The sequence below is a fragment of the Saccopteryx leptura genome, chromosome X (genome assembly GCF_036850995.1).
Source record: "Saccopteryx leptura isolate mSacLep1 chromosome X, mSacLep1_pri_phased_curated, whole genome shotgun sequence".
NCBI lineage: Eukaryota > Metazoa > Chordata > Mammalia > Chiroptera > Emballonuridae > Saccopteryx > Saccopteryx leptura.
The window spans coordinates 14,665,437-14,691,793 of record NC_089516.1 but is presented as its reverse complement, the minus strand read 5'-3'; the positions used below and the strand labels follow the sequence as shown (position 1 = coordinate 14,691,793).

The 26,357-nt window shown below is 45.4% G+C and overlaps 1 protein-coding gene across 1 annotated transcript in view; it reads right to left on the bottom strand.

Annotated features, from left to right (window-relative positions):
• Positions 1-18,942: 18,942 nt before the first annotated feature.
• The window catches only part of SMS (spermine synthase), a 55,678-nt gene continuing 48,263 nt past the window's right edge, over positions 18,943-26,357 (bottom strand). The window contains exons 10-11 of the mRNA XM_066357201.1: positions 21,842-21,957; positions 18,943-19,484 (exon numbers count right to left, since the gene is read on the bottom strand). Coding sequence (XP_066213298.1) covers positions 19,445-19,484; positions 21,842-21,957 — 156 coding nt within the window. The 3' untranslated portion in view covers positions 18,943-19,444. The remainder of the gene's footprint in view (positions 19,485-21,841; positions 21,958-26,357) is intronic.

Here is a 26,357-nt window from a genome sequence, read left to right as displayed (position 1 = left end):
AGCACTGTAGTGACAGTGGCTATGCTCTTGGGATCCACCACTGAACTCCCTGGGCTAGACTCCTAACACTCACTGCTACTTACTTCTTTCTATGTGACTTTGAGAAAATTGCTTAATCTCTCACGGTCTCAATCTTTGACATCTGACAGAGGTAACAATAGTGTCTACCTTATAGAGTTATTTTAAGATAAAGTGCTTAAAATGATGCCTGGAGAAATGTTAGGCATGATTATTGCTGTGTTTCTTAATATTTCATCACCCATAGATGCCTCCTATTATTTTTGGTTTTGTTTAGTTGTTATTCAGGGCTGTCCGTGCCTATGGGAAGTATTGGGTGCAGATTTGTTGGAGGAGGGAAGGAGGAAAGGGGGAAGGAGGAATGGAATGGAAAAGAAGGGAAGGGAAAGGGATTGTAGTGGAGGTTAGAAGAGAGGAAAGGGGTGAGGGCATTAAGGGCTCAAGGCAGCAGATACTTTCCAAGAGGCACAGAATTATTTTCATAGTTTAAGAATCAACATAGCTATACATTTGCTTACCTGTAGACTATCAATCGGCCCAGCTCCCTTCCTCATCCATGAGCTTTTTGTCTATGTTTTAGAACTTCTCGTATCCAAATGGATTTTTTTATTTTATTTTTCAACTACAATTGACTTTCAATAGCATTCTGTATTAGTTTCAGATGTACAGGAAAGTGGTTAGAAAATCTTGTACTTTACAGAGTGGTCCCCCCCCCAATGCTTCCCCCATCCATCATCTTAAAGTCACACCAACTCCCACTCTTCCCCAACACAAGATGCACAAATTAACCCCACCAAAAGCATTGCTGGTGGTTTTCTCTGTGCCTGGAAGGCATATCAAAATGATGCCCATCTTTTATATCTAGAATATATCCGGAACACATACAGAGTAATAGGAAAAGACAGATAGAAAAAGTGGACCAAAGACTTGAACAAAACACATAAAAAAGATGTTATCCAAGTGGCCAATAAACTTATGAAAAGGGGCTCAACTTCATTACTCATTAAGAAAATGCAAAATAAAAGCACAACTCCCTCCTCTGTGGCCCGTTCTTCTTGCTCTTCACTGCAGACCCTCCAATCCCAATTGGTTGGGTTCCTCTTAGTAGTAAGAACAGTCAGGTATGAACATACACCTGTCTGTTTCCTCCTGTCTTTAAGCCACTTGAGGGTCAGAATCACGATCTGGACGTCTCTATAGCCCTGGGATGTGACAGAAAAGGTATTTAACACTGTAAGATGGATGTCACTGATGTCACTGGTGTCCAGTGATATGACAGAAGTGGGCCTGAATAGGCTAGGTTCAGAATATGATTTTGCAGCCAGAATGAAGAAAAAGGAATAGAGATGGAGGACTGATCGTGGGCCCTTCCTCTGGAGTTACTAGGCATGATCAAGGACAAGAGGAAAATAATTTCTTTCAAGATAGTGCCTGAGGAGTCTTGGTGGCACCTGCTCTGCCATAATAACTCACCACTGGACTCCTTAATGTCAAATGTTCTCTGGTCTGGGTACAGCAAGCCTAGTTTTTATCAAATGAAGAAACATCCCTAGTCTCTAGAACTTTCTGCCAAGACAATACTCAGTGGAAAAGAAAAAAGAGGTGAGGGTAGATAGACATCAAGTAGGGAAATCTACAATTGGAGGAAAGGAACTAAGATTTTCTTTTTTTTGCTTCTTCCTTCTTTCCAGCCATCCCCCAGTGAGAGCAAAAAATCAGAACTGGCTGCCATGGTCTGAGGCCCACACGGAATGGCAGGTCTGAATGACACATCAGACTGCACTTTAGGAAGATAGTGTAAGCCTGCCAGACACTGCCACCCCATCTCCGGACCCTCTGGCCAGCTCCCTGCGGAGGAAGATGGCTCAGGGAGCTCAGGTGGCCTCAGCTCTGAATACCAAGCAAGCAGCCAGGTGGCCAACTTCTTTCATACTTTGAGATCTACTTAAGGAATAGGCAATGTTTCTTGTTTACAAAAGATTTTCAAATTTCAACTATTTTGTTTCATAATGCGCTTAAAAGGCTTTGTTTTTACTCTATAAAACTTGTTTGACACACTATAATATTTTCCATTATTCCCCTAAACATAGCTTAATCAGTACTCACTCTCCATATTTTTTAAAATATATAATACAGGGAGTCCTTGGGTTACGACACCATTGTGTTCCTACAACAGTGACGTAACCTGAATTTTGGTGTAAGTCAAAACACCCTAGCCTAAGTCACTTACCTATCCTAACACAGTTGTAAAATCATAATCTAGAACATAAAAACACATATGCCGCATTCCTGAATATTCTTCTGCCGTGTGCAACCAAACTAGTTCGCCCATGTAGTCCTTAAGTATGATGCTAACACATAAGCCAAAACACTCATGTCTCAATTTTTTAAAGTTTTTATGGGAGTGAGTGTTTTAAACTTGAAATGTCGTTTGTCGAGACTGTCGTTACCCAAGGACTCCTGTACATGAAGAAAATAAGCAAAGGGAAATAAACTCAGACACAGACAACAGCATGGTGATTACCAGAGGGAAAGGAGGGTGGGAAAGGGGGAAGAGGGTGAATGAGGAATAAATGGTGATGGAAGACTAGACTTGGGGTGGTGAACACACAATACAATAGACAGATGATGTATTATAGAATAGTACATCTGAAACTTATACAATTTCTTTTCTTTTTTTTTTGTATTTTTCTGAAGCTGGAAACGGGGAGAGACAGTGAGACAGACTCCCGCATGCGCCCGACCGGGATCCACCCGGCACGCCCACCAAGGGGGACGCTCTGCCCACCAGGGGGCGTCGCTCTGCCGCGACCAGAGCCACTCTAGCGCCTGGGGCAGAGGCCAAGGAGCCATCCCCAGCGCCCGGGCCATCTTTGCTCCAATGGAGCCTTGGCTGCGGGAGGGGAAGAGAGAGACAGAGAGGAAGGGGGGGGTGGAGAAGCAAATGGGCGCTTCTCCTATGTGCCCTGGCCAGGAATCGAACCCGGGTCCCCCGCACGCCAGGCCGACGCTCTACCGCTGAGCCAACCGGCCAGGGCTGAAATTTATACAATTTCATTAACCAATGTCACCCCCATAAATCCAATTTTTAAAAAAATTAAATATGTAATATAGTTCCTCAAGCCCACTCCTACCTGGTGGAGTCTGAGACCAGAGTACAAATGGAGGTCCATCCACATAGCATTTAAAGCTGTAAATCAGGCTACACACATTACATCAAATACACTCTAGCCTCATAGCCACAAGGAAGGCCAAGTTCCAATTCAGAATTCTCCGAGCCTGCGCAGTTCCATACAAGCGCGTTAGCACAGGATGCTCCGCCCACTCCCTGTTCTCTGCTCACACCTTCTCCCCTACCAGCAGCGTCTGTGTCATTTACCAGCCCCTGGAGCTTGAGCAAAGTTTTCCATCAGGAGGATGGTATAACAAACTGAGAAAGAGACCCCGGTGGGCCTGGAAATGAGCTCTGAATAGTTTAGACAGGAAATTCGAGTCGTGGGAATACACAAGCATTTCACAACGGGAAGCAGGTACATCCCTTTGGCACCACAAACCCTCTACCCCGTGTGGGGAGCACAGTCAAAGGCGAGCCAAAGTGAAACCCTCTGAAATCAGGATCCCCGGCCAGGGCCCCCTTTGCCCAGGGTGAAGGGCAAACGTGCAGTCCTCATCACACAGATTACAATTTAAATCCTTTTGCATCAAGAAACCTACCCAAACAGAATTAAAACTACAAGAACTTTTTTTAAGCAGAAAAATATAGATCTCAGATGTCGGGGACGAGCTACCTGCTGCCCCTGAGGACCTTGACAGCTAAGGCAAAGGAAAAATACCTTGGTAAGCTGCTCTCCAAGTAATTTATGCAAGTTCGTTTGTTTAAGGAGACAGTGTTTTTCGACGCGTCAAATTCTAGGAATATTTTATTGTTTTAGTATTACATAAACTTCATCAGGTGATATATGAGTTTCCAGAATGTAATGCATTATATAAAGAAAAAAAGGAGGTAATAAATACTACATTACACAACAGACTGCCTCACTGATATTATTAGCCCTGAATTCCACCTGGAGTTTACTGCTCATCTCAAAGACTGAGCATTTCTCAAGTGTAAGAACTCCCAATCATAACCACTCAGATGATCAATTCTGTTTCATCACTGACGTTCCTGTCACGGTGAAAAGGCTGTTATTTTTGTTTGAAGCTAGCATACCAAGTCCCATGATATGGTATAATTAGGAACAACTGTTTACTTTTTCTTCCATTCAACACCCCTCACTCCCCACCTCAAAGGCTAGACTTTCAAGTACTAAATATAATGATCTTGGTAAACCAAATTGCTATGTTCCTGGCAGCCCTTCCCTGCTGTTTCCCTTAAACATTTCTATCTGAAATGATGACGAATACAAAAAGAAAGAAGAGACCTGGAAAATATACAGTTACCCCTCCCCTGACTCTTCCACCTACCCATCAGTTTCCGTCTGAGGGCTTCAAAACACGCCCTCCCGTCTTTTCCCGTCCCTTTTTGACCAGTTAAAATTTAGAAAAACAACAAGTAATGTTCACTACATCTGATAAAATATTTGACTCACAGCCCCTTCAGTAATTTGTTATAATGCAGTTATTTAGACTTCGATAACTGATGTCACAGAACTTAGCTGTTAATTACATTGAACACAGTGTAGATGAATTTGTGTGGTTTTATAATATTATAAGATAAAATATAATCCATTGTCATGCTATAGCCATCTGTAGATCTTTTTTAAAGTACATTTTTGGCACAGCCCCATCAACTGTCACCTTCTCCAAGTGCAAAAAAGCTGTTGGACCCAGAAACAGGCCCATGAATAAATGAATAACTTAATGTAGGACAACAAATGCATTTCAAATCATTGGGGAATGAATGGACAATTTAATCAAGGGTATTCGGACAAGTGGTGATCACAATGGAAAAAAATTCCCTCACAACTCATAGCATACCAAAAGCAAAAATGAAAAACAAAACCCCAAACCTCCCTGACATCCTACCAAGAAAATAGGGCGGAGGAGTTGGAGGGGACGCCAGATAAAGGAAAGATCTAATTATGAAAAGCAAAGGTTTAAAATACTGAGAAATATTAATTTAAGAGAAAATTAGGCTAGGGAAAAGTTTCTAAAATGAGACACAATAAATACAAACCATACAGGAAACAGACTGACAAATATGACTATATTAATATAAAAAAACACTCATGTGCATCCAAAAATACCATTAATAAATGAAAGGCAAAGCACAGCCAAAGCTAGTCTCCTGATGGTTATAAAATATAATTAAAACAAAATGCTTCTGAAAAAGATTTCACAAGGGCAGACTGGGAGTAGATACTTGTAACAAACAAGCACCCCAGGATTATTATCCTGAAGACATAAACACAATAAATCCATTAGAAAATAAAAGCTTGACAGCCAATGGACAGAAGATGGGCATTTTTTCTAATTACCAGCACTGGCTAGCCATGTAACTTGTAAAAATGTGCCCAACCTTATTAGTAACCAGGTGAATAAAAATTTAAACCACACACACACACACACACACACACACACACACAGTTACCATTTCACACTTCCAGACAGGCAAAACTGTGAAAATCTAACGTGCCAAATACTGCCAATGGAGCAACTTCAGCTCTCATGCCCTGCTCATAAATGTATAAACTGCTGCACCACTTTGGGAAGCGATTTGGCAACATCTACTAAAGTTGAAGCCTAGAGAAGCAAACATGTGGGAAGGTACTGAAGGAGTTGGGTTTTCTGCCTTTAATGAGTCACTAGGAGGAGGTACGACTTCTAAAGGAATTGTAAATTTAAGGCCAGGAGCCAAGTACTAGGTTAGCAGATGAGAAAAAGGATACAGTTGCAGGTCACCTCTGATAAACTTTGCCAAATACTCTTCTAACTCCTAATAGCTTTTGTTTATTAGCCCTTCACATACAGGGATGTTTTCAAGGAGTGATATTTTTAAAGGAGCTCTTTGGTGCATAACAAAAACTCCCACTAATGTGAACATTTTCCAACTTCTCCATTGCACTTTTTTTTAGTAGTATTATTGGAGCATTCTGATTCTGCCATGAAGATGTTGACATTAGTTTTTCTAAATATTATTGAAGGCCTGTGGGTTTTGGCCTGGTTAAATGCCAATTTACTCCAAGAAAGAGAAGCTGGTCATCTTTTTTCAGTTGCTAATTTCTTTCTCAGGGCTGGGTTAAAGCATAAAGTAGTCACTATTCTTTTTTTATTTTTTATTTTATTTTTTTCTGAAGTTGGAAACGGGAAGGCAGTCAGACAGACTCTCGCGTGCGCCCGACCGGGATCCACCTGGAAGTCCCCCCTTAAACGAGTCCTTTCAAGACACATCAGAAACATCTAAACTCTCAACTACCCCCATCAAATTATCATTTAATATAGTCTGTTACCTTGAAGACATGTGAAGAAATTGGGGGGGGGATGAGCATTTGGGAGAATTAAAGTAGTAGATTTTCAAACTTCACATAAAACCAATTCTTTGTCATTGTTCTGGGTGCATGCAGACTAAAGAGGGCATGGCCCTTCGTAGTCTTTAAGATCCCACCACCTGATTTCATTTAAAAGCAGCAGTGGCTCAAAAGACTAAAGGGTTCGGCTGCGCTGGTATAAATCCTGATTTTGTATTACTCAATTTCAAAACCTGACACTCACTGGCAAATAAAAAAGCCAGCGTTCGAGCACTAACTCTGTGCCAGACACCAGTCTAACCATGGATTCTGTCGTTTGCTCCTCGCAACAACCCAGGGAAGTTGCTACAGACTGAATGCTTGTGACCCGCCCCCTGCAAAGTTCACATGTTGAAATCCTGAGCCCCAATGTGAGGGGGCATAGGAGCTGGGGCCCTTGGGAAGCGACTAAGTCAAGAGGGTGCACTGCAGCCTCCATGAGCAGGGTTAGTGCCTTATAAAAGCGACCACAGAGAGCTGCCTGGACCCTCTCAGCACACAGACGCAGGGAAACCATTCAGGAAGCAGGAAGCTGGCTCTCACCAGACACAGCACTTTGATCTTGGACTTCCAGCCACCAGATCTGTGAGAAAGATGTCTGTTGTTTATAAGCCCCTCACTCACGGTGCTGTTATAGCACTCCGAAAGGCCGAAGACAGGGGTGCCCTCGTTACCCCTGTTTCACAGAAGCAGAGCGCCAAGGTCTCCGAGCCAGGAAGTGGCAGCACCAGGGCTGGCAGCCCGTCCGAGCCCAGGGCCTGTGCTCAAAGCCACCTTTACAGCCTGCCTCCAAAGGCGAGTAGTAGCTGCAGTAGTTAGTATTGCTTGCCCTGGTTGTAAGGAGTAAACTGGAACATCACTAAAGCACGTGTGGAGTGCTATGGACCTCATGCCTGGAAATGTAGGATGCTTTCTGAGGCCGGTCTTGACCTTACTACTAAAAGCAAGGAAAGAAGGAACAGTGCTGCCTTGTACCTCTTAACTTCTTTTTTTTTTTTTTTTAATTTGACATTTTTTGACTCTAGGAAGATAGAGAGAGACAGGAACACCAATCTATTCCTGTATGTGCCATAACCAGGTATCGAACCGGCAACCTCTGTGCTTTGGGACGATGCTCTAACCAACTGAACTATCCAGCCAGGGCGTAACTCTTCACTTCTTTTTTTTTTTTTTTTGTCTTTTTTTTTTTAAATAATTTTATTTTTTTAATGGGGCGACATCAATAAATCAGGATACATATATTCAAAGATAACAAGTCCAGGTTATCTTGTCTTTCAATTATGTTGCATACCCATCACCCAAAGTCAGATTGTCCTCTGTCACCTTCTATCTAGTTTTCTTTGTGCCCCTCCCCCTCCCCCTTTCCCTCTCCCTTTCCCCCCTCCCCCCGTAACCACCACACTCTTATCAATGTCTCTTAGTTACACTTTTATGTCCCACCTACGTATGGAATAATGCAGTTCCTGTTTTTTTCTGATTTACTTATTTCACTTCGTATCATGTTATCAAGATCCCACCATTTTGCTGTAAATGATCCGATGGAATACTACTCAGCCATAAGAAATGTTGACTTCTAATTCAGTCTTGTGTTTCAGGGTCCCCAGTTACCAAGAGAATATGTTTGCCAAATGGCACAAGAACAGTGTTCCTTCCAGGAAGTCACAAACTTTGGCATCTCATACCAATGTAGGAAGTCCCTGCAATTCACAGTACCAACTTGACCAATGAGGCACCTCTTAGAGCTTTTGTTTACTGCCTTCAAAGAGTTTACCATTTCTTCGCTAATAAGAGGCCAGCTGTTGAATGCTTCACTTAAAGTGTGACACAGGCCTCTAAGATTCCGTCTTCTCACATTTGTCACTGTCAAGGTAGACAATCTGTGTTGCTATCTCTGAGTAAGACATTTTCCTCTTTCCTTAAACACCATGAATTCTGAACAGGGGGCCTTAAGCACTCTTTGAATTTTACATTACGTTCTGAAGTTAAATGTGTTAGATTGAATTACAGTTCCTAATTCTTCGCTTCCCTGTCATCCACCTCCTGGCTGTGTCCTCACTGGCAAAGCGGGCTTCCTTGCCTCTCAGCCTCAGGCTTAGCTAGGCAATGTGCTTTGGCTGATGAGACAGTGACAGGAATGGCACAGACAGAGGCTGGGAATGTGCTGGTGCCACGCTCTCTCTCCTGCATGCCTGTCTAACACCATAATGTGTCTCAGGTAGTGCCTGGTCCAAGCAGGTTGAGAGACACATGAAGCAGAGTTAGACCCAAAGCACAGTGTGGAGCGAAGCCCAGAGGAGCCCACCTAGACCTGCTGGACTGCAGCTGCGGTGCTGGTGGCTGAGGCCAGGCTGGTTCTCACTGAATTCGGGGAGACGGTAGAGAAACTGTGGAACCTGAAAGCGTTGGGCCATTCCTGTTGATTGGAGACTTGCAGAGACAGGCAAATGAATAAACAAAGGAAAACCACTTTTCACAGTGGATGGCAAGGGATCAGAGACAGCACCCCTCATGGTGGCAGCGGAGAGAATCAGGGAACCGCACCTGCAGGGCCAGGAGAGCAATCTGGAAGAATCGCCTCCCACCCTGAGAGAAAGTACCCAGAACCTCTCAGAGACACGTGGCTTTCTGCCTCATGCTCACGCACTAATCATGCAAAGTGCTTGCAGCGCAGAAAGCAGTGAGCAAACCTAACACAGCTCTTTCCCCACACCAGCCAAGCCATCGACAGATGAGAGTGAAATGAACACTCGCTGATCTAAGCTATTGCAACTTCAGGTTTGCTTGCTATGCAATATTATTGCAATGACAGTTAATAGATAAACCCTCCTTCATCTACTGTCTCTTTTGAAGACCGTCTGTATTAAGTTTCCTGGGGCTGTCTTAACAAAGTACAACTAGGTGGTTTTTTAACAAAGTCTTTTTTTTTTTTTTTTGTATTTTTCTGAAGCTGGAAATGGGGAGAGACAGTCAGACAGACTCCCGCATGCGCCCGACCGGGATCCACCCGGCACGCCCACCGGGGCGAGGCTCTGCCCACCAGGGGGCGATGCTCTGCCCCTCCGGGGTGTCTCTCTGCCACGACCAGAGCCACTCTAGTGCCTGGGGCAGAGGCCAAGGAGCCATCCCCAGCGCCCGGGCCATCTCTGCTCCAATGGAGCCTCGGCTGCGGGAGGGGAAGAGAGAGACAGAGAGGAAGGAGGGGGGGTGGAGAAGCAAATGGGCGCTTCTCCTATGTGCCCTGGCCGGGAATCGAACCCGGGTCCCCCGCACGCCAGGCCGACACTCTACCACTGAGCCAACCGGCCAGGGCCCAACTAGGTGGTTTTAAACAACAGAAATGTATTGTCTCGGTCCTGGAGGCCAGAGGTCCAAAATCAGGGTGTCAGCAGGTTGGTCCCTCCTGAGGGTTGTTCCAAGCCTCTCCTCAGGCATTCCTTGGCTTGTAGGGTGGTGTCCCCCTGTATATTCACACTATACGTGTTTCTGGGTCCCAATTTCTCCTTTTATAAGGTCACCAGTCATATTACAAAAGGGCCCGCCCTAATGACCTCTCCTTAACTTCATCATCTGCAAAGACCCTATTTCCAAATAAGGTCACATTTACAGGTGCTGGGGGTTAAGGACTTGAACCTGCCAGGAAGGAACATAACTCTACCATAACCCCATCGCAGATGTCCATCTGGTGGGGGACAAATAAAGACCTGGTGGCCTCTGGTTAATGGAAAATCTGAGTTTATCTTTCTACATAGCTGTAGCAAGGATAAATATTAGGTCTTGCTATCTTCTTCTGTTTGCTGTTTTACGAAGTACTTGTAGCAAATCACCTCCAGCCCTACGCAGCCCTTAACTAAAATGCGTGCGCTTTCCTCATAGCCTCCGCCTAAGCGAGTCCACCTTGAGTTCATGCATTTCCAGCAGCCTGACTGTACCCTGTTGCTTTGGGCTAGGGCTGCTGTTTTATGCTGCCTATTTTTTTTTCCTCCTGAAGAGGCAGCCCACATGTTCTTTCTTCTATACATTTTCCTGAATGTGTCTCATTGTCTTCTGTTTCACCCCTACAAAGGCTGTGACAAAAGTGGCCAAGAAGTGGCCCTAAAAGCTGCTTTAGTACAATGTCAAAATGGAATCATGTAACCTCTAATGCTTTCCCCTATTATTATACTTTGAATAAAGCTGAAAAAGACCCAAGCTCAAATTGAAATTGGTTCCAGTTTTACTCTCCACGGAAATAAACTTACCTAAAGCCGTGAAATCAAAGCACAATCCAGGCTACGGTAAGTGGCATGTTTAGTTGAATAAAAAAAGCGTAATTCCTCATCCTTGGGTTTAGAGCCTTTTAACTGTCAAGGCAACATTTGCACACTGAATAGGACCTCTGTATCCTTTCAGAATTGCAGGGAGGACTTGAAAATTTCGGCACTGTTCATGGCTTCAAAGTCTCCACTAATTGGCCTCCACCCACCACCAGTTCTGTCATTTTTCAAATGCTGGGGGTACAAATGCCTGTGGGGGAGTACTAGGAGTTTAAAAATTCCCCAGATTAATGGTTTATCCAACTGCCTTTTTAACGGAATCTCTGAGAATGTTTCAAACCCTTGGAAATCGAACAGAACTCATTTTGGCAATTACTAGGGTAATATCTAGTGCTGTGGAGGCCACTTGTAATGATAAATCGATATTTAAAACATTCTAATTCAGCCGTGGTTCATGCAACAGTTCTGCACAATGCAACCCATCTGATTCCCCACTTACCGGCACGCTAGGTTAGTGCCACTCAGGACATGATCCGCTGACTGGCAGCATCAACGTCAGCTGATCAGACTGTCGGAAATGCAGAGTCCTGGGCCCGCCCCAGACCCACTGAGTCAGACTACTGTAAGAAGGTCCTCAGGTAACCCCTAGATGCACTCAAGTCTGAGAAGCACTGTCCTCGTATTTTTATTCCTATTTCTAAATAGCAGGGCAACTAATGATCCGGCTGAACCTTTTAAAGTCCTCAGCCAGTTTTCTCATAAAACGAATTGAATAGCTTTTTAATGCAATCCTATTTCCAAATTTAAAATATTACCATACAGGATGCTTTGCCTTAAGTGAAAAAAAGGGGGGGCCTTCCGACCCAGCCTCACTCTCCATTCCACTTCTGCCACAAACTATATGGGGAAAGAAAAGAAACAACAAACAAACAAATAAAGCAAAACAGAAACTTCGTGCCCTGCAGTGTCTTAGCAGAAGCTCCGGAACAAACAATCTAACAGCGAAGACACAGCGAGTCTAGACAGCAAGACTTTGCCCGAGGCCTTCTGTCTCTAAGCTAGCAGGACCCACGAGAACCCACGTGCGGCCTGAGAACTAACTGCAGCTCCATCCTCTTACTCTTGGTAGCATCTCCCTTTCTGTGACCACAGCAGACACCCGGGCAGTGCCCACGCCTGGCCTCCAAGACATGACTCAGTCTGACAGGGGTCCCCAAACTTTTTACACAGGGGCCAGTTCACTGTCCCTCAGACCGTTGGAGGGCCGCCACATACAGTGCTCCTCTCACTGACCACCAATGAAAGAGGTGCCCCTTCCAGAAGTGCAGCGGGGGCCGGATAAATGGCCTCAGGGGGCCGCATGCGGCCTGCGGGTCATAGTTTGGGGACGCCTGCAACCTCTGCTGAATCACAAACACCCCCCTTTCCTGTCTCCTGTGCTCGATCTTAAAAAGCAGCACGTGCTTATCTGGGCGCTACACAGGCCCCTTGAAACTTATTCCTGTTAGGTTTTTGATTCAGTGTCCAAAAACTTACAGCCATGCCCCTCAGACAGACAGGAGACCGATAGTGCCAAAAGCCACCCTCCCTTCTTTTTTTAAACGTTTGTTTTACCTGGAAACAACCTCAAACCCAGAAACGCTGCAATAAGAAACTCAGTAAATTTAATATTGATACAGTACTTACATCAGTACTACCATTCCTGTTCCAACCTGTCAGTTTACACAAGAATGCCTTTTACAGTATTTTGCCTCAAATACAGGGTCCAGGGTGGGGTCAGGTGGCAAATTTAGTTGCAATGACTCTTCAGCAACCTTTAATCTGCAAACTTTTCCACAGTTTTTGTCTTTTTGACATTAATACATTATATATATATTTTTTTCTTTCTTTCTTTCTTTTCTTTTTTTCCCTGAAGTGAGAAGCAGGGAGGCAGAGACAGACTACCACATGCACCCGGCCGGGATCCACCCGGCATGCCCACCAGGGGGCGATGCTCTGCCCATCTGGGGCATTGCTCCGTTGCAACCAGAGCCATTCTAGCGCCTGAGGCAGAGGCCATAGAGCCATCCTCACTGCCTGTGCCAACTTTGCTCCAATGGAGCCTTGGCTGCAGGAGAGGAAGAGAGAGATAGAGAGAAAGAAGAGGGGAAAGGTTGGAGAAGCAGATGGGTGCTCCTCCTTTGTGCCCTGACTGGGAATCGAACCCATGATATACACATGCCAGGCTGATGCTCTTTCACTGAGCCAAACGGCCAGGGCTTTGACATTAATACATTTAAAGCATACAGGCCTTTTTAAATAAGAGCATTTCTCATTTGGGGCCTAATGTCTCTTCATGATTACATTTATGTGATGTATCCTTACCAAACACTGCAGAGCTGGTGATAGTCCCTTCCCAGGTGCAGGAGGCACGGGTCCACTTGCTCTTCGTTCGTTTGGATCACCTGGTCAAGGTGCTACACAGTTCCTCCACCGTCACTTTATTTTTCCTCTTACGCTGGGTGGTAGGCTGAATAATGGCTCCCTAAGGATGTCCACACCACACTGTTATCCCAGAACCTTTTATGTTACCTTCATTTGCAAAAAGGGGCTTTGCAGCTGGGGTTGAATTGGGCGAGATTAACGTGGGCTATCCAGGTGCGGCCAGTGTAAGCGCCAGAGGCCTGACAGCAGGGATGCAGCGGGCTCAGAAAGAGAAGGCAATGAGAGAGGCAGGAACCACCCTCCCCGAGAGCCTCGAGAAGGAACCAGCCCGGAGACACCTTGATCCGAGCCCTGCACGATTCATTTCAGACTTCTGACCTCCAGAACCAGAAGAGTAAATTCGTGTTATTTTAAGGAACCGCTGGCAGTTCATTTGTTTGAGTAGCTATAGGAAAATGACACATAACTCATAAGCAATCTGTGGGAGATTTAAAGCCACATAAATATGCTCCTTGTCAACATTTCCCAGATTTTTCATCAGTGGATGACTCTAGCCTGATTCAGCCCTCACTGTGATTACAAAATGCTCATTTTCAACTCCAGCACTCCCTCCCACATAACTAGTTGGTAATCAGCATTCTATGGTGAGCAGCTTATCAATCTGGGTCCCTCATTTATTTGTATATTTGCCATACACGCTCATGACTTCCAATTTTTTCCAATGGTTTACAATTCATTACTGTGCTGTATTATTTTAGTGCACAAACCTTTCTGGATTTACCCAGTCGGAGCCGAGAGCCAGCCTCAAACTAAGCACACCCAACCAGGATCAGAGTCTCTTGCCGTCATGTCCCTCAAGCAGACAGGGCAGGTGGCTTGCTGCCTGACCCACATGGACTGCTATGGGAACCCAAGCCAGTCCTCTGTAGACTGGCGGGACCAGATTGAAGGCCATGTGCCAGAACTCTGCCCAGGGGGGCGGGGCACCACCAAGGGCAGAGCCACTCAGGAGTGCTGTTGCCGACAGTGGAAAGGACACTCCCAGAAATGGCAGACACCAAAATGGTTGCAGAGCCTACACCAGGGGTCCTCAAACTACGGCCCGCGGGTCACATGTGGCCCCCTGAGGCCATTGATCCGGCCCCCACCACACTTCTGGAAGAGGCACCTCTTTCATTTGGTGGTCAGTGAGAGGAGCATAGTTCCCATTGAAATACTGGTCAGTTTGTTGATTTAAATTTACTTGTTCTTTATTTTAAATGTTTTATTTGTTCCCGTTTTGTTTTTTTACTTTAAAATAAGATATGTGCAGTGTGCATAGGGATTTGTTCATAGTTTTTTTTATAGTCCGGCCCTCCAATGGTCTGAGGGACAGTGAACTGGCCCCCTGTGTAAAAAGTTTGGGGACCCCTGGCCTACACTTTCGGTTTTGCGGTCTGATGGTTGTTCAGCCCTTAGGGGCATCAAGAAGGAACCCAAAAGATGCAAACCCTGGTCAAGAGGACCTCATTCACCAACACAGCGCTTTCACCCACAGTGCAACCACACCCTTGCTGGGGGGGTCATTCTTGCTCCTTGATGAAGACACAGGGTCGTCTCCCTTTATCATCAGACTATTTTGCTTCTTGAACATGGCCAACCCCATTTAATTTTGTCACACCAGTGTGTTTCTTCCATGTCCCACTTGGAAAATATAATTCTAATAATTGCCTTTTCCAGGGCATTTTAACTCCTACGTGCCTCCTACACGCAGAGCATTACAGCTCTAGGCTATTCCTCTCCAAGTTCTGGAAGGCTTCTGTCACAATAGACTCAGCTCGTTCAGCTTGCTTTACCTGGGAGAGCCCCTGACTCATTCGTTACCTTCCTGTGCAAAGTCACAGAGGGCCCTGGTTCCCTAGCACTTCCTCACAAAGGAGGCGCTCATTGAAACGACCACCACATCGTTGGATGCTGTCCGCAGAAACCGTGTGCATTAATGAGCTGGCCAGGGTTTCCCCGGGACGCCAGTACAGATGAGCCTGCCTGTCCAGTCATATTTACAGTCTAATTCCCCAGGGAAATCACATCCAAGAGTACTCAAATGGCTTTCCAAAATCACTGGACTATTTTTTGCCCATGATGTATTTCTCATTTTTGAAATAATGAGTAAAGCAGAAATCGGTGGAATGACCACACAAAGTAATTGAGATTTTAAATGGTTCTGACTAAGGAGAACTGATTTGATTTGAGGCTATGACAGCGGGGGGTGGGGGGGTCCAGCTACCTTTCCCCACCACCTCCATATGGTGAAAGCAAAAACCGTAGGCCAGGGCTTCTAACCTGGGGTCTGTGGACAGAATTCTGTGTGTTCCTGAACTTGGCTGGGAAAACATTTCTATCTTCATTTACACTAACCTTTAACTGAAATTTTGCATTTCCTTTAAACATGAACATAGGTGTTAAACCACATTAGTCCTGGCAGTACCTATGACTGTTAATAGAAATCAAATGTGTCATCACATTTCAGTCACTGCAGACCTTATAGATATTTGTGCTCACTAGTGCTTCAAAATCATGGCATTCAACCCCCCACTAGATAGAACCGTGTAGCAAGGTCTTCAAGCACAAACACGAAGTCCTCCAGTTTGGAAAAACAGTGTAACTTGTTCCCTTGTAATTATTTCTAATTTCCGTATTAAAAGGCACGTTTCGGAGGAGGGGTTCACAGGTCTCCCTGGGCTGCTGAGAGTCCGAGGTGCACACATGGGTAAGAGCCTGAGGTCAGCTTTCTGATGGCAACTCGAATGCTAGAACCTAGACTCTGATGGCTCCCCGCCGGGGGACCCCAGGCCCATTTTAAGTGTTGGCTGCTGGCCTACTGTGTAATTAACACCAAATCCACCAAGCTATTTTAAGGCCAGAGCAAGAAAATGTAAAGGAAAGTGGCATATTAACTCCGAACTACAGCGATGTAAAAGGTGGTTTGGTACAAAAGGACACTCAGCAAAAGGGTGACAGACTGAGGTTAAGTGTTTGCTCAGGGCCACACAGCAGCTCCTATCCAGTAAGGGCCCAGCAGCAAGGCGCCGCTCGGCCCGGGGGAGGCTCCGGCCCAGGGGAGGCTGCGGCCGGTGAAGGTGCAGCTCCGGCCCGGGAAGGCACCTAGCCTCAGCAGCTCCCAAGGAGCTGGTGCCCTTGCAGAGAAAGTTTTGTCAGAACAAGAGTCCAGCAGAACTTTAAAAAAAAGTGCTTAGAAAAGTTAGAAAGGCTTCCCTCTCAGCAGCACTGCTCTGGGCCTCCACCACAGGCCCACGGCGTGGGATTCCCCCCCACACCTCCTTCGCTCAGGCCCGCGAGTCATGGATAGAATGCAATTTATCAATCGAGCGAGACAAATGCCACTCTTCTTTATGTCACACCCAAAATCATAGTATTTATGTCCATTCCTTTCTTCCTCCCATACTACATTCCTTACTCTCTCCTGAATGTATCTTCTGTGGTCTGGCACAACCTGATCACTTTTTTTTTTTTTTTTAAGATCAGGGTGATTTTCTTTTAAAGAGTTTATTCATTTTAGAGAGAGAGAAAGGGGAGGAGAGGGAAGCATCAATTCGTAGTTGCTTCTGGTATGTGTGTTGATGCTCCCCCCCCCACACACACACACCTTTCTCTCTCTCTCCTCCTCTAAAGTCAATAAATAAATCTGGAAAAAAAGGGAAGGTACAAACTAATATATAGTGACAGGAAAGCGATCAATGGTTGCCTGGGGATGGGTGGAGGGAGGGAGGAAAGGTTTACGAAGGGGCATGAGGAAACTTTGGGGGGTAACATATTATCTTGAGTGTGGCAAGTTTTGTAGGTATACAATGTCAAAAACCATGATATTATACAGTTTGTAGGTTCTCATACATCAAGTATACCCAATAAAGTTGTAAATGTTTTTCACGAGTGGGTGTCCTATCTTTCCCTCTTCCTTTGATGGATCAAACAAAAGCTCAGAATGACCATAACATAGAAAGAAAGTAATATTAGGCCCTGGCCGGGTAGCTTGGCCGGTTAGAGCATCGTCCCAATGTGCCAAGGCTGCAGGTTCAATCCGTGGTCAGGGCACGTACAAGAATCAACCAACGAATACACAAACAAGCTGATTCACCTCATTTCTGACTCTCAGCTCTAGGCAGGATCTGTGTGTGACCAGATTCATCAGTGAATTTTTAGCCTTGACCTTCAAGCATAAAGCCATGCACACATTACCAGTGAACACTTTATCAGGCATCAGACATACTTGCTTTCTTTTCAAAAATGGAAAACATCCCATTCTATTAATCCCAAATAGTGTTCTATCAGTAATAGCATCATTATTTTTTAATCTTCCAGTTAAGAGTCTTTATAAAGCATTATAGAAGCATTGGAGGATGGGTCAAGTTCTTAATGTCTACCAATGCCATTTGTAACTTTTTTTTTTTTTTAGAGAGGAGAGACAGAGAGAAGGGGGGTAAGAGAGAGAGAGAGAGGAGAGACAGAGAGAGAGAAGGGGGGAGGAGCTGGAAGCGTCAACTCCCATATGTGCCTTGACCAGGCAAGCCCAGGGTTTTGAACCGGCGACCTCAGCATTTCCAGGTCGACACTTTATCCACTGCACCACCACAGGTCGCCATTTGTAACTTCTATGCACAAGAAAAATATTTGCTGAAAGCCAATCTAGTTTCAACATGTGTTTAACTTCTCTCAGTATGTTCCTGTTGCTTCTTCCAGGCCATCCAACAGAAAAGGGGGGAAAGTAGGCATGCACTCATTGTTGAAGACTATCTGTGAGATACCATGAACCTATCTTGGGAAGAAGAATGTTCTGGGTTGTCACTAATTCTATCTCGTTGCAGCACCTTAGTTGTTCATTGATTGCTTTCTCATATGGGCCTTGACCGTGGGGCTACAGCAGACCGAGTAACCCCTTGCTCCAGCCAGTGACCTTGGGTCCAAGCTGGTGAGCTTTGCTCAAACCAGATGAGCCCGCGCTCAAGCTGGCGACCTCGGGGGTCTCGAACCTGGGTCCTCCACATCCCAGTCTGATGCTCTATCCACTGTGCCACCGCCTGGTCAGGCAAAACTAACTCTTCTCAAGAGACACTGAATATTTCATTTTAAATACTTTGCTTACTGCAGATTCACCATAAATGAACTCTTCCATTGATAAAGCATAAACCTTTTATAGAAACACAACAGACTAACCCAGTGATGTCTAACATTCCAGGTCAATCCCGCTTCACCTTTGATGCGGGTTGCTTCCTACCAATAGGCTTCCAAGCTGCTGGTTACCAGCACTTCCTCGGTGACTTCAAGCTGCTCTTGTTGCCCGCTTTTCTAAAACCTACCATCTATTTGTGCATCCAAACACCTCCAAGTTTCACAGCAGTGATCCAAAATGATCTTTATTTCCACATCTAATACACCAGTAAGAGGGGGAACAGAAATAAGTTTTGACTTCTGATGTTACGGTAAGGCCAAATCATTTTCTCTCCTCGGGTCAATTTTATAATGAAGAGCAGGTGACTGTAATAGGCTGCATGTATCATTTACCACAACGGTAAATGGAAGTCATTACTACCGTTCAAAAAAGGCCCCACGGCCATCCTATTGTAGAGATAAATGGCACCTAGTGACACACGAGATCTACAAAAAGACCAGGAGACACTTTGTTCTTTGCGGTCAGAAGTGAGGAAGCGGGGACCTCGCCGAAATAAAAGAACAGACACATGAAATTTCTCGTTTGTAATTTTAATCAAAGCATTGCTAATTTATTTTCTTTATTTTTCATTTAAGCACCAAATTTTAATTATCCAAGTGAATTAATTTTTTGGGAAAGAATCACCATCAAGAACTGCCCTCCAGAACAAAATAATTATGTTCATTCCTCCAAAAAAAAAAAAGAAACAAAAAACCAAATTCAAAGTCTACTGAAAGAAAAATGAAAACAGCCCACACAGAAAAAAAAAATAACGAAAATCACATTCTAGGGGGTCAGTGCATTTAGCAGCCTTTGCTATGCTAGCTAATCATCCTTCAGCTGACTCTCAAAATGTAACACCCTAGGTTCATCAAAATATACATTTTCCATTTGCCTTTTTAAATTAAAAAATAATAATTAAAAAAAGAAGACTTGAAGGAATTCACAATCAATTGCCTGACTCGTTCTGATGGCGTGTCCAGCGTATGAAGGTCAGGGAGGCTTTCGTAGCACACATGATGAGGGGATACAGACCTTCAAGGGTTAGCTTTCTTCCAGACAGTGTAAAAGACCCACCTGGACAGGGAGTCAAGGAACAAGAGCAGCTAATCCAAAGGACAGGTGTCACATACAATGTGCTTGCCGGCCTACAAACTGGAAAATGGATGCAAGTTTCATAGCTCAGGGCAATGATTTTCAACCTTTTTCATCTCATGGCACACATAACCGAGTTACTAAAATTCTGCGGCACACCAATAAAATATATATTCTTTGTTGATCTGACATAAAGAGTATAATTTTTATTCATTCACATCAGGTGGCTATTGTTGTGTTGGCTGTTTTTTAAAATTTTTATTTGACAATCTAAGGGAAAGGTCAGTGCCCTTGACTAAATAGTTAAGTATTATATGTTTTAAAAATTCTTGTGGAGCCCTGGCCTGGTAGCTCAGTCGGTTAGAGCACCATCCTGATGCAACAAGGTTGCAGGATCGATACCCGGTCAGGGGAGGGCAGATACAAGAATCAACCAGTGAATGCATAAATAAATGGATCAACACATTAGTGTGTATGTCTCCATTTCTCTCTATCCAAAAATCAATTAAGAAAAAATTATTGCAGCACACCAATTAAAAACCACTGGCTCGGAGCACTGTGGCCAAGTAAACCACTTTGCAGCCTGATACTCACTGCCTGTGACACTGGGGGCGGGGAGCGTAACAGTTCGGATTTCAAGATCTCAAAGACGTTTCAGGGCATTCACTTAAGGGTCAGAGGGAGAGAAAAACAAGAGGAGGTGAGAAATGTGGTGAGGGGAATGTGGGAAGTGGGAGGAGGAGATGGGGGAAAGGTGGGGGGGGGAGGGTGGAAGAGGGCGGGAAAGGGCGAAGGGAAGGAAGAACCGGAAGGAAGTCAAAAGGCTGAAGCATTTTGTCCAAATGATATCAACTCATCTCTCCAGTCTTTCCGCAGACAAGCACAGACCTGACTGTAACCAGTACTCTGGAGAGGAACCCCGGTGAAGGTGGAGTTGGCAGGGGGAGAGGTGTCATGGCCACCAAGCAGGCGCAGAGCACTGAACTCATCCCAGGAAACCCTGGGCGCTCATGGCCCCGCCTCTGGCAGAAACCTGCCAGGCCTTGCAGCCCAAGGCCTCACTGCAGGCCCGCAGCAGTCACAGGAAACTGCCACCTCAAGAAGGAAAGCCTTTGTCTGCAGGCTACAGCCTGCCTTTTAGGAGGAAACCATTATAAATTTCTGATGACAATGCTCGCATTCTGGTTTTCCCCAGGGTTCTGTTCTTATTTTTTAGCCTTCAACTTTTACTGCAAATCAGAATCAAGTGTAGAAATTAATATGAAACTAGGACCATCTTAATATAAAAGTAGAATGCAGCCCCTGGCCGGGAAGTTCAGTTAGTTAGAGCATCATCCTGATACACCAAGGTAAAAGGTTCAATCCCCAGTCAGGGCACATACAAGAATCAACCAATGAGTGCATAAATAAGTGGAACAACAAATCTTTGTTTCTTTTCTTTTCTTTTTTTTGTATTGTTCCGAAGTTAGAAGCCTGGAGGCAGTCAGACAGACTCCTGCATCCGCCCGACCTGAATCCACCCACCATGCCCACAAGGGTGAGATGCTCTGCCCATCTGAAAAGTTGCTCCACTACAACCAGAGCCATTCTAGCACCTAAGGCAGAGGCCATGGAGCCATCCTCAGTGCCCAGGCAAACTTTGCTCCAATGGAGCCTTGGCTGAGGGAGAAGAAGAGAGAGATAGAGAGGAAGCAGAGGGGGAGGGGTGGAGAAGCAGATGGGTGCTTCTCCTGTGTGCCGTGACTGGGAATCAAACCCGGAACTTCCACATGCTGAGCCGACAATCTACCACTGAGGCAATCAGCCAGGGTCTCGCTTTTTCTTTCTGTCTCTCTTTCTGCTCTCTCATATCAGTCAGTGAAAAGTAGACCGCTGTTTTCAGTATTTTTGCCTGCAGCAGCTGGGGTGGGGGGGGGAGGGTGTTAGCCTTGGACTTGAGAAGCTTTATATGCATGCGGATGCCCTGGAGAGCTGCTTAAGGTAGGTCACCAGCACCACCCCCAACTCTTCTCTTTGGACAGCAGCCTGGGTGGGGCTTAAGAATTTGCATGTGTAGTTCACAGATGATGCTGCAGGTCTGGGAACTACCAGTGAGAACCAGTGATGCCAGAACATTAAAACCACCTGAGGCACTGTGGAAGGCCACGCCCCATAATCTGGGGGTGGGGCCCAGGAATCAGTATTGTTTTAAAGCTCCCTGAGGATTACATGTGCAGCCAAGTTTGAAAACCAGGCCCTTATATACTACAGAGCTAATTCTGTTTATTTAAAATGTTAAACTGACATGTTACTTACTTGATGTTCTGATCTGGCAACACAATGATATGGTCAAAGGATACAATTCCAAGTATGAGGGGACACAAACGATCTCCTTTGAGAATTCCACAGGACAGTACAGGTGCCCGAGCTGTTCTTCATAGAGCGACAGGGCTTCTGTCAAATTGACACAGTTCCCCTAAATCAGAGAAAGAAACACAAACAATGGGATAATTGAATCCACAGAGGGTCCCACTCATTTGAAGGTCGCTAATAAATGAGAATAATTCTAGCTGTAGATAAAAGTTCATTTTTGCAAATGACATAAGGTTTCTGTACTTTCATAAACTGCACTGAGTTCTATCTATAGATCCATTAGCTCAGTATCCTTCTACCTTACTTACCAATCCATTTCAAATGGCTAGAGTGTGAAGCAATGGAAAACAGTGAGACCAATTTCTTGTTAGTGATACAGCCACCATATCACCACCATGCAATTAGCAAAGACTCATACACATCACCCATTCCAAACAAGTTTTCCTAGGAGTCACTTCCTTGTTGAGAATAATGTATCCCAAAGGCCATATTCTCAGATTACAGCATGGCTTAAACTACAACTCTCAGGAGCATTCAGACCCCCACACACACACGCTATCCCCCAAATCTGATTGATTGATTGATTGATTGATTTTGTATTTTTCTGAAATTGGAAACGGGGAGGCAGAGAGACAGACTCCCACTTGCGCCCAACCGGGACCCACCCAGCATGCCCACCAGGGGATGATGCTCTGCCCATCTGGAAAGTTGCTCTGCTGCAACCGGAGCCATTCTAGCACCTGAGTCAGAGGCCATAGAGCCATCCTCAGCAAATGGGCCTACTTTGCTCCCATGGAGCCTTGGCTGTGGGAGGGGAAGAGAGAGACAAAGAGAAAGGAGAGGGGGAAGGATGGAGAAGCAGATGGGCGCTTCTCCTGTGCACTGGACGGAAATCGAACCCGGGCCGATGTTCTATTACTGAGCCAACCAGCCAGGGCCTCCCCCAAATCTGATTTAAAGCCCAGGAGAACAAAAGTCTGTTCAGGAAATACACCCTAGGATATGGCCGAGTTCCACTCCTTTGCAAACATTTTGTCTTGACTTCATGGTTTTAACTTTTCTTCCTTTTCTGCACCAGCAGATCAAAGTGGTCAATGAGATAGCGCAGGCGTCTTCCCCGGGGGCCACTGAGAAAATTTGTTGTTTTATTCTGGACATCATGGATAAACAGTGACCCACCCCTACAACTTTCCTCTAGCCCATAACCTAGATGTGACATTCGGAGTGGTAGCAGCCACTCTGTGACAACGAAGAAAAGAAAAAGGTGAAGAAAATCAGAGCTGTTGGCCAAGAGGCAGTAGAGCTGCTGATGGGTACGCATCTGCCTGCTCCTACAGCTCTGCCTCTCACAAGTTGCCCACAACACTTTATTTTTATTTTATTTTCAACATCCTGTTCTGTAGCTTCCTCAGTGCTTTTAGCCGAGAGGCCAGAGCCGGGCACTGGCATGGGCGACACGAAGACTGGCAAACCGGAAGTCGTCTGCGCTGATGCTCCTGGCTCCCTGCAGACATCCCCCAGAGGCAGGGCTGGTCCTGCCGGCTGGGCGGCCACCTTGCGCTCTTCAGCAGAACCGTCTCCCTCCTTGGGGCCGAGGGCTTCCTGAGGAAGAGTGTGAGTTTGGAGTGCTGTTCCTTCAGCTGATGCACGGTGGCCTGCAGGGACTCGGCCGACTTGTTCTGTCTCCTCGGATCCACTGAGATCGCAATGGTCTGGGTCACCTTGTTGTGGATGCCGGTCACCTTGAACTCCTCCGAGCTGGAGGCCCCGCTGGCCTCCAGCCCTTCTTGGGAGGAGGACGGCCACCAGAAAGCAGGGGTTCTCGGTCTTGAATGGACATATGAATGAATCACAGGTGATCTTGCTAAAATACAGACTTTCACTCAGGAGGCTGGGGGTAGGCTCTACCTCTACCATTTTAGCACAATTTTCCCCCACGTGCTTTCGTAACAGACTCAGAAAACACAGTGGGTCTTTAGTACCACCATTTTCTTTTAACCACTGAGGTTCTTAACGTTCGGAAGACTCATGAACATAGGTGCTGTTTCCATTTCTTCATAAGAACTTCACTATCAATTTGCCTCTGAACAGTCAACTACAATGTAAGATGAAAACTCTTCGCAAATAAAGGCAATTGTGATGCAAGCATTTTTGAGGACGGCATTTCAAACCAAGCAACCAACCAGCCGCGGGCAAGCGGGTGGATGGGACTGAGAGCGGGCTTTGGCAGATCTAACTTAGCGCATTCGCTCAACATGACGTCGTCCGTCAGTGCCAGCCAGTTTAGTAACCCATCATCTGGGGTCTTGCAGTGGGATCTGGCCGCAGTGCCCTTGGCCAGCATATAATTTGGTTTCAACATCAAGTTCACCATGAGAGTATATAAACACCACATGTGTAATTTAAGGACTCACAAATAGAAAACACTGCCTGGCTGCTTTTAGAGCACATCAGCACTGGGGAAGCTGCAGAATAGAAATACCACCAAGGTGCACAGTTCACTGGTCTCCCTCGCCATCCTAAAATTGACACCACGCTCCCTCAATAGAGGACATATGGGAGGACCTCCTTACAGAGAATGTGGCGAGGAAACAGGATACTTTCAATTTGTTCTTCCCCAACACTGTCAAAAAGCAGTTTAAAAAAAGAAAAAAAATAAACACCACAAATAGAGACCTACCCAAAAAAGTAACGTGTCACATTCCACTTTCCTGTGTATTTAAATAGAATTACATTTTTCTTTTCTTTTCTTAAGAAAGACATGTGGGAAATGCAGAACGAACATCTAATAGCAAAGAACTAAGCACTTACTAAGGATGAGAGAAAGGGAGTAACGCGGCAAGGGGGTACTCCAAAGCGCTAAATCACAATTCATTAGCTTTAATTCTAGAAAGTTCTCCTTGCCCCATGTTAGTGGTAAGTGGCACTTGGTTTTTTACTTTAGATTTCTGTATTGTTGATATTTTTAAAACTTAACAGTTAACATGGATTACTTCTACAATGTAAAAGTAAGGTCCAGAAGCTAGCAAAACTAAACAACTTAACAATTTGGCTTATTACACATATGTGAAACATCTATGAAGAACATCACAGGAGCCTGACCAGGTGGTGGCGCAGTGGATAGAGTATCAGACTGGGATGTGGTAGACCCAGGTTCGAGACCCCAAGGTCGCCAGCTTGAGTACAGGCTCATCTGGTTTCAGCAAGGCTCACCAGCTTGAGTCCAAGGTCACTGGCTTGAAGCCCAAGGTCGCTGGCTCTGCTGTAGCCCCTGGGTCAAGGCACACATGAGAAAGCAGTCAATGAACAACTAGGGAGCTGCAACAAAGAATTGGTGCTTCTCATCTGTCTCCCTGTCTGTCCCTATCTGTCCCTCTCTCTGACTCTGTCTCTGTCACACACACACACACACACAAAAAAAATCACAGGAATAAGAACAACAGCACTAAAGGTAGGTTAGTTGTAGAAGGTAGACACGGATTAGGAAGGAATGTAGAAGTGTTGGTGATACAAGTACTGTCTAATCCTTCAGTTAAAGGGAGTCAGGGGTGTGCTAATATTTTAATCATAGTCACATGAATGTCACATACATTATCCAATCACCTCGTTTTAATGGGGAGTGAGGAGACAAGGGAGGGGCGTCAAGTCCTGGGCCCTGCCTCCTAGTCCTACGAGAGCAAATCTGCCCTGGATTTACACCGAGATCCCCCACCTACAGAGCTCAGTCCAGGCGCTCCACGATGCCTTCTCCAGCTCTGCGGCGCACTGACAGGTTGGTCTTCAAGCGGCCACAGCGACATTAGTGACATTCTGAACTCACTACTGTGATGACACAATTTTAAGGCAGGAACAGTTAGCTCTTGCCAATCAACCAGTACCAGGCCGAACAACACTTTCGCCCCATCTTTAATCTTACTCCAGTTGCAAGCAACACGCTTGGGGAAGGGGGGCGGGTATTAAGGTATCTCCTGAGCATAGCACCTGGCAGTTCAGAAAAACCCTGCACTGTGGCAGCTACATCAGAACATCCACAATCAAACTACTCCGTGCTCCTGGCTCCTCCATTGCTTCTTCAAAGGCCCACGCCCCCTCAATCCGTATGAACGTCACGTGTCCCCTCACGCAAACACTGAATGTACCGTGGGATCCTGGGTATGATAGAATGAGATCGCCTGGTGTCCCCAACTGTAACGAATACAGGGACAGGAAACACGTCCTAGAACATCTTCTGAACAATTCTTGGAAACTAGCACAGCCCTGGGCATATAATGTGATTTTTCGTAAAAGTCAGTTCGCAAAGACAAGTTATCAAAGCCTAGAGTGTTAATACTTAATGAATGGGCTGTAGAGATCTGTTAAAGAAATATTTTTTATTCATCTTCCGTATTGAGATATCAGTTCTCCAAGAAGGCAGTCTACCAGGCAAATATTCTCAAAGAAAGAAAAGAGTCACACATTCGTCCTAACTCCATTTGCAAAAATTCCCCAACGCATTGAATTTGG